A 17,074-nucleotide genomic window follows, 5' to 3' on the forward strand; every position below is an offset into this window, starting at 1 on the left:
AACCCACTACTCTCATTTGTAAAAGGGAGATCATTCTATAATTGTTGCTAATGTACTCCCAAATTTGCTCTGCTATTCATTGTGTTTTGCATAGTGAATAATAGTGATATTTTTTGGACTATTGCATGGAGATCTACATTCCTCACTTACAATAGATTTGATTTCAAGTTATTTAGTTAGCTTTGAGTAATTTAGTGAGATAAGAGTAACAATGAATGTATCCTTGCTTGGCTTGATCATATACCAAACCACTAGCTGTTTATTGATTGTGAGTCTTGCCTTGCTTGGTCAATTGCCATTTTATGAACTTAACTTCAATCCTTGCTCCTTGATTTGCATCTAACGATGGGATTGATGTATTTGATTTGAACATCACTTGAACACGCCTTAGAAGGTTGCACTAGGTGACTAGAGTCAATGACAAGTTTGGATCCAGTAGAGTCTAAGGATATTCATACTTTCTTGCATCCTTAAGTAGAAGTAAAAAGCAGGAGTAGCTTAGATTCATAGATTTAATTTCATTGTATTTTGTAGGTTGGGAGTATATTTTCGTCGCATATTGAAGCCATATCATTCGAAGTCAAGTGGAGAGACCTTATGAACACTGTAAATCCCTCATGGTACCAGTATATCACATTATTATAACTGAGTGTTGAAGGAACCTTGGAGTCACTTGAGTGATCTTCTTTGCAATCTTTAGCATATCACATTATTATAACTGAGCATTGAAGGAACCTTGGAGTCGCTTTAGTGATCTTCTTTGCAACCTTTAGCATATTAGGTGTCTTTGTTCAAGAGAGGGATGAAGATTTGGTATTCCATTTGGAATATTAAGTATTTAGTTTTGCATGTTGTAGTGCCATAAAACTCACATCAACAGGACATTGTACAACCTTCATTGCTGTCTAAAACGTGGTTGATGATGCGCAATCATCTTTTGCTTCGACCCAAAAAATAACATAGTTTTGGTGTCCAAGTTTGCATGTTGTATATGGTGTCTTGTGCATGGTGAACAAATGAGCTAATTTAGCTTTCCCAGTCCTCTCATTTGTATTTGAAAAGTCCATTTGGTTAATAGTTATGTGTATTGTCTTTTCTGCAAGCTCTTGGACTCCACATGGATCAGATGTTTACTCAGACTGTACAGCTTAATTCTAAAGCTGAGCATTGTTTGTTAAAAGTCAATGCTTTTCTATGATATTTCTTAGAATGTCCCTGCTTCTTGTTTGCCTTCTGTCAAAAGATTGTTTGTAAATATTATTGAGAATGGTCTATATCCTCATAAGCTATGAGAAAATGTGGGTATACTCTTGAAAATTACACATTTCTTCTCAGTTGTCCTGAAGAATTTACTCACATAAGAAAACACCCAAAAAATTGTTTACAAAACCTTCCTTGCATAAAATCATATGACAATGTATAGCTCATGCCCTAGAGATCCTTTAAGGGAAGTGATATTTCAAGGTTTGGATTATAAATTCAATCCATAAATGCATCTAAAGTATAACAATATTGAGCCCATTCGTTAGATCAATCCATATTCAAGGAGCATTTGTTGACAATACGCCCTTTACTGTGGAAGACATGTCACCTGGCAACTTGAGTTGTAAGGAAAATACTTACTTACTTCGTATCAATATGAGTTGAAGGAACATATCGACTTTGTATGGATAATTTTTTACAGAAAGTTTTGTCAATTTAGGTGTTAACAGTCTACCTAAAATCATAAACTACTAGTAGTTGCATGCTTTATTTTTGTATCTTCTACATTTTCAACCTTACAAAAAACCTTTTGTGAAATTACTTTGTCAGTCATCACTTTTTTGAATATCTGGGATATATGAAAATGGTAAAAGAGACCTGACTTATCCCTATGCCAGAGTTTCTTGTTAACTATGTTAGATACACATTCTAGTTCCATTTTCTGATATGCTAGAATATCGCTAGTGAAGGAGTGCTTAGAAGCTTATTGTGAATGGCTTCAAAATTAAGGTTATATAGTAAAAAGCTCACTAGCTTGGCATTCCCTTCTCTGTTTCTCCTGATTTGAATAGAATGTGGGAATGGATACTTGAAAAAGTGGATAAAAAGCTCAATAGATGGAACTCCAAATATCTCTCCTTTGCTGGCAGGATTCAGGTTTGTCAGAAAATTTTGTCCTCTTACACCATCTACTATTCTTCAGCTTGTTTGTTCAACTAGAAGCAGTTCAATGGCATCCAAACAGTGATTAAAGCCTATTTATGGTCAGGTGGTACAGGTAATAAGGAGACTCATGCAATCAATTGGAATTGGTGCACTTTGAGTAGAGAATTGGGAAGGGCTTGGACTCAAGGACTTGAGGCTTCAGGGGATCACCTTGGCTGCCAAATGGATTGGAAAGCAGTTCAAAGGGAGGAGCCTTGGAAGGTACTGCTTAGACACAGCATTTCTCAGACTGTTCCTATTCATGCTAAGGCCTGGAAAGGACTCCATATCCATGACATTCTGTCCCTGGATCTGAACTTTAGAGTAGGGGGTTCTGTGGTGTTTCAGTCAGATTGGAAGAGCTGGATGTATGTGAGGAACCTCTTAATTGGGGGCAGTGACCTTATCTGTAATGGAGCTTTCTTTGGGGAAAGATCAATTTGGTGGAATCTTAGAAGAAAGGAGAGACCCCTTGCCATGATCTAAGGTTGAGAAGAGGTGGGCTGATAAGGGCATTTGCACTTTTCAGGATATTCTTACAGTAGGGAAACTTATTTCTTGGCAGTATACTATAAACAAATTTGGCACCCCCCACAAGAAAAGGACTTATGCATTGGTTGTTCAGGCCCTCAGTGCTTTTCACCCCCCATGCTTCCCTCCCCTGCAGTGACTCCCTTGTCAATCTGTGCTGGCCCAATGGTACCCATCTGTCATGCATCAAATCCAAGACTGTTTATAACCTCCTTTCTCGTAAGCTTGACATAATTGATTATCTCAACACAGTATTGGCCTGCTCCCTTGATCCTTATGTGTGGTCCAAGGTTCTCACTAGCCCATCGTGCAAACCTGTGGAACCCAAGATCATTTATTTCCTGTGGAGATTGCTCCTTCATAAACTACCCTTCAATACGCCTGGAGGGGAACATAACATATGCTCTGTCTGCAGAAATTTTGAATCCGTTTCTCATGTCTTCTTTGAAGGCACTGGCTAAATAGCCACGAAAATGCACTGGGCTAGCCAGTGCCGTTACACTTCCGTCCGTCAGATCCGTCCCGTCTTCCCATGATGCCCATCCCCTCGACTGGTGTGCCCTCTGTGCTTCTACGCCCTCTCAGGTGTCGTGCAGTTTCAAACTCTGCAAAATCCGCATCCTGCGTACGTGAATCACGTGAATCAATTTTGCAGAGTTTCAAACTATATATGATAATAAACTATAAACTTAGGATACCTGAAGCATATAAGATTTATCATAAACTATAATGACAACTATAAACTTTCTAATAATATTTATCATAAATTAATATATATATATTATTATTATTATTATAATATGATTAATTATGTTAAAATATATCTATATATATCAACTTAATAATATAATATTATTATTATCATATTATATTATATTAATAATATATTAGCTTAGAAATTAATATGATTAGTTATTAATATAATATTAATTAGTTAAGTTTAATTATCTATTAAATTAATAAATTAATGTATTTATTGATCTAATAATTAATAATATTATTAATTAACTATATTAAGTTAATCTTATAGTTGTCATTATAATAATTATAATTTATATAATATATTAATAACTTAATAAGTTATACATATTATAGTTTTAATATTATTAACTTATTAATAATTAATTTTAATATTATATTATGATATTTAATTTGGCATGGATTTTACAAATTTATAGAAATTTTAATCTTCGGCATGATTTGCCAAGATTGTGGTTCTAATTGGTACACTTTTCACGGTACATTTTAATCTAATTAGAACCAAAATCTTGGCAAATCCATGCCAAAGATGAACAGTGGAGTGTTCAAGGATGTTCTATATGTTCCTAATCTTACCTAACTTTCTTTCAGTCCACCAAATGACTTACTATGGAGGTGAAAATAAAGTTGAATTTCTTCCAAATTCAGTGGTAGTGAAAAGCATCAAGGATGACTCAATGATTACAATAGGTGAAGCCAATCATGACTCAAGGCTTTATATTTTCTCCTCCTTTGTGCCAAAATCAAATGCACAAGCCTTGTTATTACATTCAAATGCAAAAAGAAAACTGTGGCATGAGAGATTTGGACATCTCAACTACATATATCTTCAGCAGCTTAGCAACAAGAAAATAGTCAATGGTCAATGGTCTACCTCAAATCCAGTTTTCAAAATGTGTTTGTTCAGGTTGCTCACTTGGAAAACATCTATAAAAATTATATGAAAAGGAGAAGTCTTGCAGAGCACAATGTGTTCTTGAATTAGTTCATAGTGATGTAGCGGGACCATTTCCAATGCCATCATTTGGAAAGTCTCGCTATGCACTCACCTTCATAGATACTACTCTCACTTTACTTGGGTTTTCTTTGTGGCTCATAAGAGTGAAGTGTTTGAAAAAATTCTTAGCTTCAAGGCTCAAGTGGAAAATAAGTTAGGGAAAGCAATCAAAGTTCTTCGAATAGATAATGGGGGGGAGTATGTGAACTCAAGACTAATAGACTTTTGCACTCAAGAGGGCATTGACCTTCAGCATTCATTACCATATACACCACAAAAAAATGGTGTTGCTGAAAGGAAAAACAAAACTCTCAAAGAGATGACCACTTACATGCTACTAAAAAAATCTATTGATCAAGTCTTTTGGGTTGAAGCTATGGATTGTGCTAACTATATCCAGAATAGGATTCCTCATAAAGATTTGGATGGTGTAACTCCTTTTGAAGCATGGACTGGCAGGAAACCTACGGTTAACCACTTTAGAGTCTCTGGTTGTCTAGCATGGGCATGAATACCTCCACAGAAATGCAAGCCATTAGAAGCTCAAAGAAAACCTTGCATCTTTGTTGGATATGTGGACTCACATAAAGCCTACAAGTTAATGGATCTAGGACACACAATATATTCTATGTACACACGATATATTCGATGAGAGGAGTTTACATTTTGAAGAAAGTTGTCCAAGCTCTACTTCTTCGATTCCTCCTTCTTCCTCCATTGAAGAGAGTGATAGTGATAATAATGATGTAAGATGTTCATCCCTAACCCAAACAGAGGCATCAACCATCAGAGTTTGAGGATACTCCTTCTACATCTTCTTCCAATATACCTAGATGGGCTAAGTAGACATTGGATGCAACAAGACCATTGGCAGGGAATCCTTCTGATAATAGGAGGACAAGATCACAACAAAACTCACTCCCACATGCTTATATTGTAGTTGCTTCAGATCCACAATCCTTTAAAGAAGCATCGAGTATTCCATAATGGGATAGAGCAATGGAGGAAGAATATAATTCTCTTATGAGAAATGATACATGAGACTTAGTCTCTCTTCTAAGGGAAGAAAATTGGTTTGGTGTAAGTGGATCTATCAGACCAAATTCGCAGTGGATGGAAGTGTTGACAAACATAAGGCTTGACTCGTTGCAGAAGGTTTCTCTTAGGTACTTGGCATTGATTACACTGAGACATTTGCACTAGTGGAAAAGATGAATTCCATTCATTTGACACTAGCTATAGCAGTAGCTCAACGATGGGTTGTTCATCAAATGGATAATTATTATTTATGCTTTTCTTAAGTTTAATTACCTGATAAATGCATTATTTTATTATTTCTTAGGTTAGACACTTAGGAGTTTGCATACTCATATGAGTTGTTATGCACATGGTGTCTATAACACTGGAGTTTGCATAATCAACTGAGTTGTAATGTTAACAACACAGTTATTCACACTCTTATTTTAGCACATGGTGTCTACAACATAATTTTACATGAGACACCTTTGTAGCCTTATCCTCTTATCATCACACTAACTCCTGTGCTTAATGGAGGATAACCCACTCTTGGTGGACATGTGCTTAATTGTGAGGCTTATCAAATTACTAACTCTAGACATTCTAGATGCATCTTAGAGACCTTTATATACAGGCACCTCTAGCATACTTGAACATCAATCAACACATCAATTGAATATCATATTATTATTCTGATCATACTCTATTGGTCTATTTTGTGCTAGTTATTGCGCTTCTTGGTTTTGGGTGATTTTTCCTTAAGGAAATTTCTTAAACTCTTTAACTCTTTATTAACTTTTTTTTTAATGTTTTCATGCACGCTTATTGCAATATAAAATATCTTTATTTAAATTTACTTGCCTTCTTTTTTTAATTAATTTATTATATTTTAATCTCATGCATACTTTATGCAATATTAAAACTCTTTAATAAATTATTATCTTTTCCACTCTTTAATTTATTTTTGAAGTGTTAATTGATAAAATATTTATCAAGTCAAGTAATAATAATATTTAACATTTATTTAAAAATGATCTAAATATATATTATTATTAAATTAAATTAATATTATTACACTCCAAAATTAAACTATAATTATCTCTTTAAATTTGATTCTTTTATTTAATTAATTTTCCAATTAATTAAATATAATTAAATATTAAAAAAATATCATAACAATTTTTCTTTAAATTAAATCATTTAATTTGACTTAATTAATAGGAACAAAACACCAATGACCTATAAGAAAAAATAAAAAAACCCATCATGAAATACCACATACAAAATCAAACTAAAGGGTTATAATCATGAATTTACATCATACGACACATTGAGAAGGTAATCATCTCAGATACTTGTCCTAGTTTTCTAGGACAATTGGCTTAAAGGTTTAGGATTTGGACTCAAGAATTTATCTCCCCTCTCTTACCATTGAGATAATGCAATAGGGTACGCTCATCCTAGCAATTCAGGGAAGTCTATACCTGGTACTTAAAATCTGCATAAAATCCACGTATGTACAAACACATGTGATAGGGTACGCTCATCCTAGCAATTCAGAGAAATCGATACTTGGTACCTGCAATCTACATAAAATCCACACATTTATAAATACATATATACTAAGCTTAACAAGAAATGGCAGAAAGTGGTGCATCGTGTAGATCCCGACTAGCAAGTGACTATGACTCACTTCCTTAACCAAGTTAGAAATGCCATACATAAAGAAAATATATAGGCACACCATACAAATGTTGTATGCGGTAAGTATCCATAAGAAAACACATAAAATAATCCATCTAACTAATCATCATCAAATAACTGAAATCACTGTAATAATCCTCATTATGCATAGATGAAGTAAATAGTACCAAGTAGTATCATCATAAAATCAACTGAATATGAAACAACATCTGATAATTTGAAAGATAATGCTATTAATCATCAAGCATAAACTGGCCTAAAAGAGTTTGGCAATGATAAAAAAATGTAAACTAGGGGTAGGCACTACAGATTGTATATTTTAGAAGAATTCCATAAGTTTCATCATTATTATATCATGTATTCTCCTTGTGGTAACCAGACATTTATAAATTATTGGGATTCAATGATATGGAATCTATCTAACTTGACATATTCATGTGCTAACTAGTTTAATTCTTTTCAATATCGCCTTCCTTTGTTGGTGTCATCTTGTGTTAATTATGTGGAGGCAATTTTAAATAACTATAATGAAAGATTCATCTAGAGAGGCTCACATCCTCATCCATTCTTTTTCTTCTCATCCTTATCATCTCTTATTGTGGTTAGTGTTTATGTCTTTTGTCCATGATCAAAAGTTGCTTGGGTTATTGTGCATTGAGAGATGCTTGAGAGTTGCCTTTATGTGTGCATGTGTATCAAAAGCTAACTGTCTTTATGTGGGGTAGTTAGTAAAGAAAAAAAGTCCTTAAGTCCTTTCTTACAATATTGGTCTATTCTCAAAGACATGTGAGAATAGTATAACTTTTGATTCTATTGAATCTATTTAAGACTGTGGCATTAGAGAATATGAGATTAAAACACATTACACGATGACATTTTCAAGGTAGATTGTGTGATCTTTTTTGTGGAGAGTAATACAACTGAAGAGAGGATATTATCCAATGAACATACCTACAAATAAATGCTTGAAAACCTCAAAAAATCAAACCCCATTATACAACTAACAACATATAATCTCTAGGAGTCAACAAATTCAACTCTCACAAACCCAACCTAAAGCACTTAAACAAACAAAACTTTCAAAATCTCCAATAGTTGTAGACAAAAACTTTTATTTTTGGGATAATATGATGTGTACATCTACACAAGGGTAAACATAAGCAAACCGACCCAAAAACTTTATAAATTTTGATTTATAAAAAAGTGGAGTTGGAATTAGTTTTCTATTTCTACCTTTATAGGTGGTAGAATCATATGTTCATTTTAGGCAAACATTAGAATTTGGAAAATCTATCATTTTTTTTTTGTTTTTTAAGAATAAACTGCAAATTTGGGAATTGTGATATTTGAACTTTCCATTTCAACAACCAGATGGGTTTTAAATGAATTGTCAATATCATTTGGAGCTCATATTGCTAATGTCATTGAAGCCCAAATACATAGTCACCTTGAAAGTACCAGAACACCACTTTGAAGAGCAACTCCATTTGATTAACATTGGTACAACTGCAAAAATTTTCATCTGTGGAACCCGGTGGATTACCTTCCCCTTTTTCATTGAAAGATGATTAAGGACACCACTATCTTTCTAGGCTAATGGTCATGACCACAAAAGTTTTCCCACTACTAAGCTCAAAGAACATCTGACAATAGATATAGACAAATTTAATTTCATAGTAATGGGCACTTCTCTAATTGTCACTTGCTCTCTACAAAAATCAAAAATGATATTTCTAACATAGATTCCTAACATTCTTTAGATTTCACAGTGTAAAAGACCACTGGAAAGTCCAGACATTCCAGTGGGAGTCTTGCTCTACATAAGCCTATCAACTAATTATAGAACTAAAATTTTGCAATGTATACAAAAGATAAATATTAGTTACATAATTAAAGTATATATAAAGCTCACATACAAGAAAGTATTCATTTATAAAATTAAAATATCTAGGTACATTTTAAATTTAAAAATTCTATAAACTATTTTGTACAATTATCCTTCACTATTTAATTAGAGCTCATATTTGAACAAGGTCAAGTGAGCCAATTGATCTATTTATCTACCTTATAGACCTCTATAAATAAGGGTAATATTTTTGAAATGATACTCAATGATGTGTCAATTTTAATATAAGGTTTTCAAATGGTAATGTATAATTTAATAGTTTAGTGAGTTATTATGTTTGAATAAAATTAAATGAAAGCAATTTTTTACTAATACTAGATGGTCTATGAAACTTAAGATTGGAAACAATATGGAACATCTAGTAGACTTAACCAATAAACCCAAACTTAAGTTCTAAACATCCATGAAGAGTCCTTCCTCTCCAAAAGAGTGGCATCCAACACGTCTAGGGGAAAGGACCCAATAGTGGATTACCCTATGGTGAACATAGATTCCAATCTTCCAACACATTTTTACTATATATTGTAATCAAGGAGTAGACCAAGCCTGACTTGATATAATCAAATGCGTATTCAAAATGATAAATTAACAAAACATAGATTATATACACATCAAAATGTTCTTCTTTGAATGATCTAAACTTACTATATACACGTCATTTTAGTTCATAGAATAGAGTCAAGTTTATATCTACCTAAACATTTTTCATTAATTTGAATTAGATTACTTAAACATGATGACAATACCAATACCAATTTTGTTTGTTTGTTTAAGATAGATCCATTTTTATTCATATTTAATTATCAAAATTATATTTGAAATATTAAATTGTATGCAGAAGACTACCCAAACTGATTGTTGTTAATGAAAAATTGCAAACTACTAGCCACTATATTTACTAGCATATTGCTTAAAATAAAATTAATTTTGAAAAATCTTGCTGTGCATTGATAACTTTTTAATAACACTTATTTTATTTTGTTTTTCTGATAATTTTTAAAAATTATCTATAAGATAAAATTAATTTATTTTTTATTGTTATAGGTCTTCTACAAAAGAATTTTGAACTATTAATAGTATCATAGAATGAATAGGAGAAAACTATGTTTTGTTAATTTATCATTTTGAATGCACATTTGATCATATTGATTGTTTGATTAACATTTAAAAAGTATAGTTGTTGAGTCAGGCTTGGTCTACTCCTTTCTTTTTCTATTCTTTCACTCTCTCTTCCTGAAGATGGATCACTGAGTGTGATCTAAAATATTGATGCTAAAAATACACACAATCGAATCTAGAAATTTAATCACATGGATTGTAGAAATATGATAATGTTAAGTTCATGGTTATTGCATTATGATGTACATTGAAAAACAATAAATATAAATCTGATGTTAAATTGATAAATCGTAATAGTTATGGTATATTTCATGTCTATGGTTGATGTAATATGATGCACACTCGAAAATAATTAATTAAAATCTTATGTTTTAATAAATCTTGATGGTTGTGGTACAATATTGGTTTGTGCTTGTTGCATATGATGTACACTAAAAAATAATTAATTTAAATCTTATAATTTGATTTAACTCTTGATAGTTGTGGTACATTGCAAATTTATGGTTGTTGCATTATGATGTACATTGAAAAACTGTTAATTTAAATTTTATGTTTTGATAACTTTTGGTGGTTATGGCACATTTTAAGTAAATGGTTGTTTCATTATGAATTGAACAATGCTCAACAATTCATATATCGATGAACAAACACCAAATTAATGAGGAACACTTTGATTATTTGTTCATGGCTTCTTGAATCAATCTTAACATACATTGGAAATTACCTCATAAAATATTTACTTGACAACCCCAAATACTTTCAAATTTGGCTATGTTCATAAAGTTTTGTAGATCACTACAAATCTAGCGAGATATATAGACCTTGTCGAAGATGCTAGCACATGTTTTCATTTAATATATCAATTACTCATTAGTTTACAAAAAAAATCACTTCTAGAATAGCCAAGATAGCTATTAAAATTATTTATTATTATTTTTCTTACCAATTTTATTATTAAAAAATATATATTTATTGTTTAATTTAAAAATTCAATTGACACATTATGTAAATTCATTATTCTACAAACTTTGACTTAGATATTATTTTACATTTTAATTATTACTTAAAATGTTAATACAATATAAGTAATGGTAATCTTATTATTTATTATATGTAAATATATTTCTCAAAAATATTTATTATTCATTTTACTTTTAATAATCTTACTTTCTACACTTTAAAAAAACAAGTGTATTAATTTTAATTAAATAAATGCAGTGAACCTTAAAAATAACATATCACTGGGATCTCTGTTTATAACTATACTTACCGGCTGATGGCTTCTTTCGTTGGGCACAAGAGACGTTCCATGCCTTGGATTTCTGATGTGGACTGTCAGAGTACGTTTGGATCGAACAGAACTGTCAGAATACGTTTGGAAGGTCAGAGTACGTTTTCTTCCGGATAGTTAACGGAGGGAAATGTAACGGCACTGGCTAGCCGGTGCATTATCGTGGCTATTTAGCCAGTGCCTTCTTTGAATGTGTCTTTGTCGAAGAAATATGGGGCATTTTTGGATTGTATTATGATGTTGACATCACCTCTTGGAATGTTATTTATTACTGGATATGTAGAGAGCAGAAATAAGGGTTGCAGTTTTTGCTGGTCTATTCTCTATGCATTCATTGTCTGGCATATTCGGAAATTGAGGAATAATGACATTTTGCAGGTTGTGGTTCTCAAATTGAAGAAGAAGTTTCTCAGGTTGAAGGATGAAGACTGATTGTAGTCTACAGAGGTGAGGTGACATTTGGATATGCCAATCCTCCTATTCATAATGAGTTCTCCATGTCACTGAATGAATTTTACAGCATATAAAAAGTGGAAAACAAGCTGCAAGAACAGGTAACCCCACTGATGGTAGCAGCTCATCTGATACTGGTCGTGCTCCAGGGGTTCCCTCTCCTTTGATCCAAACACCTTTCCCTCCTCTCCCAGGCAGGGCACTATTGAGTAATCCCAGGAACCACATTCTTCACTAGCTTTAATTAGGAGCCTGTGAAGGCACTTCAACAGATCCAACTGCATGAAATACCACTTTTGTTGCTTGGGTAAGCAAATACTGATTCCAGAGGTCTAACAAATGTGGATTTAAGGATATCCTTTTGATTTTTCGAAGATTTTTATTGCCCCTTGAATGGTGCGTGATATGAATCAGTTGTAGATATCTATATATGAGTGGTATTTACCTTGTTTTACTCCAGTGCATTTTGAATGCGCATTTTGTGTCACCCTGTATGATATACACAAGATGCCAACAGTATCTGACAATGTTAACTGATCAGAGCTCATGAACTAGTTTTCTTTTAGTATTGATAACTTTAAAAAAAAAAATGCATAGTACATCAAAAGTAATGTTGAAGTGGGGCTATGGTAGTCCATATGCCTAGTTGAGTGGATTGATCACCTCTGAAAGATAGCTTAACTTTTGGTTTTGTACGGACTACATCAAGCCATAGCTTTTGAACTAGATAAAGATGGTTTTTCTTCTTTTCACAACGGGCAAGGATTATCAGCACTGTAATATTTTTAACTTATACTGTTTCAATTACTTGGTATATATCTATTTGTTTACGAGAACAACAAATGAAGTCTATATGCCTTAACTTTCAATTAGAATATTTTGGATGTAAACTATAAAAGCACAAGGTGTTGTATTGGGCTCCATTGGATGTCTGTGAGATTGTTTCTAACTTGCCGTTGTTGCTGATAGAGGATCTCAGCGTGGTCTATCTAAACAAACATTGAAAATGGTCCTTTTGTGTTTTGAAAACAAATGGGTTACACAGTTTGTCGGTTGGTAATTTTGCTATTTAGTAATTGTGTCAAGACATTGATTTATATTGAATCTCTCTTGCTCAACTTTTTGAAGTGTTGAAACAGTTGTTATTTACCTTGTTTGGAATCAGTTGTAGATATCAAGGGTCAAGACGATAAACTAAGCAATTGTTGCAGTCGTTTTTGCTGTTGCTGCTGGCATCTGGTGGTATACCTCTTCAAAGCCTAGAGAAAAAGAGCAAGCCTAAATTTTATCAATGTCAACAGTTTTCTATAGTCTGATTACAGTTGTCTTTGGCTCCACCCATATGTGAAAAAAGAAGGGCTTGGGATATTAAAGTATGCTGACGAGGGACACTTCTTTCTCATTTGGTTGAGCCAGGCACTGTAAATAATAAATGTGGCGGTACCTAAAAATGTTGTCATATTTTTACCGTAGCTCAATCATGCATGTTGAAGTTTCCCTCTATTATAAATCAAAAAGTGGTAGGTAAAGCTCGTGTTTTAATCATAAACAAAAAGAATCATTTGTTGCAATTCGTAGCCTGTTAAAAATAGCTGGTCAGTCTTTCCCGAGATTGAATACAAGATGCCCGTTTAGAGATTGAATGTATATAGTAACATATGTGCACTTTTAGGCAGTTGCAATGCCTCTAAAAATAAACTAGCAGTTGCATGTTTTTGTGCATCCGCAATAACCTGATAGGAATGATTTGCTTATTAGTGCTCAAATAATAAAATTGTTTTAACATTGTGATACATGTCCTTAAATAGAACACCCTTTAAATTGTTAAATATTAAATAAATTGATATCAACTTAAATATACATGATACATTATTAATAACTATTTAATATTCATATACAAATATAGAGAAATAGTAAAATAAAAATATAGAAAAATTGTTAACATTTGAAATTGTTACACGAAAATCTTATAAAGATAGAGCCACCAAATTTGAGAAAAAATTGCAAAATATTTAAACCACAAGATTTTGAAGGAAACAATTTATTTCTATATAATAGAAGAAAAATAATATATGCATATTAAGTATAATTTAATTTAGATAGAAATTTTATTTATAAATTTTTTAAATTTCTTATTATGTTAAATCAATTTTTCTTACCTCAATTAATTCATTTAGATTGTTCACTTTAGAAACTAATTAAAATAATAATGAGAATAAATATATATGTTCCATACTAAAATATTTTCCAGAGGATATTGTCCTCATACACCATATATTATTCTTCTGCTTGGTATTTTAATAACTATCAGATTTCTGAAATCCAGAAGTCCATCAAACAATTCCTTTGGTTTGATGGCAAAGGGAATAGAAAGATCCATTCTATTAAGTGGGCTTGGTGCCACACTGACAAGACCCTTGGGGGACTTGGGCTCAAGGATTTAAGAACTCAGGGTATAGCCTTGTGTGCCAAATGAATTTTTCAGTCCATGGAGGCTGATTCTCCTTGGAAAGTGCTAGTTAGGAGCAATATTGAGAGGGGTCTTCCTAGAAAAGCTAAGTCTTGGATTAGCCTCCCCTTTTGTGACCTCATTCCTGGTAATTTTATTGTCATGGTTCAAGGCTCCGTGGTTTTCAGGTCTATTTGGAAGGCTTGGGATCATGTTAGGAAATTCATCACTAACAAGGAGTTTCATTCCAATATTCAACTCCATGGTGAAAGATCCATTTGGTGGAATCTCCACCTAAATGGTAAACCTTTGGCCCTTACCCAAGGGTGTTTTGCCAGGCAGTGGGCTAATAAAGGTATTAAACAATTTATGGATCTCTTTGAGTATGATTATGTTATGCCTTGGGATGTTCTTAAGGATAAATATGCTATCCCGGATTCCCAAAAAAGAACTTATAACATGATTGTGCAAGCTTCTGTTGGTCTTCCCACTGTTTGTCACACTAATTCTCTCAGGTTCCTAAAGTGCAAATGGCCTAGTGGTATCATTATTACTCTGCTCAAAGCTAAGAATATTTATAAAATCATTGATTGTAATATTGATATTATCAATCATATTAATGCTGTTTGGTACTCTTCTTATGATGCTGATGCTTTGAAAAAGTATTTTGATATCTTGTGAAAGAATCTTGTGGAACCCAAGATTAGATGTTTCAAATGGTTAGTTTTGTTGGACAAGCTATCTATAAAGAGAGATTTTGTTAATTCTGATATTTGTAACTTGTGTAGAGTTCCTGAAACTGGTAGACATATCCTTGATTGTATTTTTGCTAAAGAAATATGGAAAATGTTTGGCATTGTTTATCCTATTAATGTTAATATTTTTGATATTATTTCTGGTCATATTAATGGTCTTCCTAAAGATAACAATTTATTTTGGAATATATTGTCGTCTAACATTCTCTGGCAGATCTGGAAGTGCAGGAATAAGGAAAAGTATCAAGGTAAGCATAGGGATCTTACTGAGTTTTTTCAAAAACTCACTTACTTTAAAATCTTTTTGCAGGTACAGACTACTATGATGATTGAACGGGACAAAATGAGGAGGTTCCTTCGTGATGGGCATGCTGCTCTTTACTACCTTGAGCTTAAGCGTGGGTACCAATGGCGTAGTACTTTGGATGATCTGCATGTTTTTTAGCAAGCTTGCAATAGATTGAACAAAGATATTAGAGAAAAAGGGAATGCCAGACAAGAAGAGTTATTTATGTTGGTGTAGATTCAAGGGCATAAAAGTATAGTTTGGATGGAAGGTCCCTTAGGTTGGACTGCCTGGGTTGACAATCACTATGATCTTCTCAGCTAGATAGTTTTACTTTTCCTCCTTTTGTTGCTTTGTATGTTCAACTGATACTTTCTCTTCTGGATGAGGCTTGGCCTCCTTGTGTATATTCGTATTGATACTCTGGTGTTTTTTTTGGTTCTGAAACTCTTATTTCTAATATAAAAAAATATTTTTAATATTTTCAAAATATCTTAAGACAATGCACTTGAAAATGGTTTATGTGTTAAATCTGACTAGCTAAGAAAATGACTGTCAAATTAGAGAAAAAAATGCAAAATACTTAAAACAAATACCAAACCCAACCCTTGATAAAACCATAATATTTTGAAGGAAACATATTGTTTTTATAAATAAAAGCCAAATAAAATCCATGAAACTAGGAATGAGAAAAAGAAATTAGAAACAAAATTCAAAATATTAATTTAGAAAGTGGAAAACAAAAAGGTAAATTTTATTATGAGCAAACATTTCAGAAAAATATAAAAAATGGACAAGGGCTGACAATTTTCCCCTATCGACTTAATTAGTTTAAGATATTTGATTATGAAGGGTTCCTTGTTATATTTATATTTATCAAATTGGAAATATAGTTAATTTCCATATCTGATGAGACAATATCTTTCTTTTTTTTAGGTTTCTAAAACTTCACACAAGTTTATTTCCCCTCGGTGCTTGCTTAATTGTTTTTGAAAGGGGTCTTGTCTTTACCATCCTTTGATTTAATAGCTTGAATAATTTTTCTTTTTTCTTTTATAGGGGTAGTTCTCTCCACACTCGCTTTGTTTTTCTTTCATTACTTGTAGAATTTGACAACCACCCTATCTATCATAATTTTTCTTTTTTCTTTTATGTTTGATCACCATTGTTGAGCTCACTACACTATACATTATATGTGATATCAAAACATGTATAGGTAACAATTTAGTAAGCTTCAACATTGAAAATCTATTAAGCATTATGATTTGAACAAGCTCTAAAAATCATTTACTATCTCTTGTCATCCTACTATAAGGGCATAATTCTTTTGAGCGTCATCCTTAAAATTATTTTAAAGATAATTTTATATGAAGCCATACAGAGTCTTATTGAACAAGACATCATTTGGCATTGTTAAATTCATTGCACAATGGAAGTAAGGTTGGGTTTTCCCTCCCACATATCATTGCATCATTGAAATGAATGTTAAAAATATTAGATACCATCATAGGGCTTAAAGTGATGATTTTGGGTCTATATTTGAAGAGGTTAAGTTATTTGAACAAAATAAGTCAATTTGTTGGGGCTTGACATAGAGGGGGTATTTCAATCCACAAAGTC

The 17,074-nt window shown here is 32.4% G+C and overlaps 1 protein-coding gene across 1 annotated transcript; it reads left to right on the forward strand.

Annotated features, from left to right (window-relative positions):
* The first annotated feature begins 112 nt into the window (after nucleotides 1-112).
* Nucleotides 113-3,010, forward strand: LOC149561018 (uncharacterized). The gene is made up of 2 exons (XM_089824931.1): nucleotides 113-2,139; nucleotides 2,252-3,010. The coding sequence occupies exons 1-2, from the start codon at nucleotides 2,100-2,102 to the stop codon at nucleotides 2,671-2,673; spliced, it is 462 nt and encodes a 153-aa protein (XP_089681057.1). The 5' UTR covers nucleotides 113-2,099; the 3' UTR covers nucleotides 2,674-3,010.
* The last annotated feature ends 14,064 nt before the right edge of the window (nucleotides 3,011-17,074 follow it).

Source organism: Cupressus sempervirens, chromosome 4 (genome assembly GCF_028749045.1).
Source record: "Cupressus sempervirens isolate cs-2001-9-10 chromosome 4, ASM2874904v1, whole genome shotgun sequence".
In the NCBI taxonomy this organism is placed as follows: Eukaryota; Viridiplantae; Streptophyta; class Pinopsida; order Cupressales; family Cupressaceae; genus Cupressus; species Cupressus sempervirens.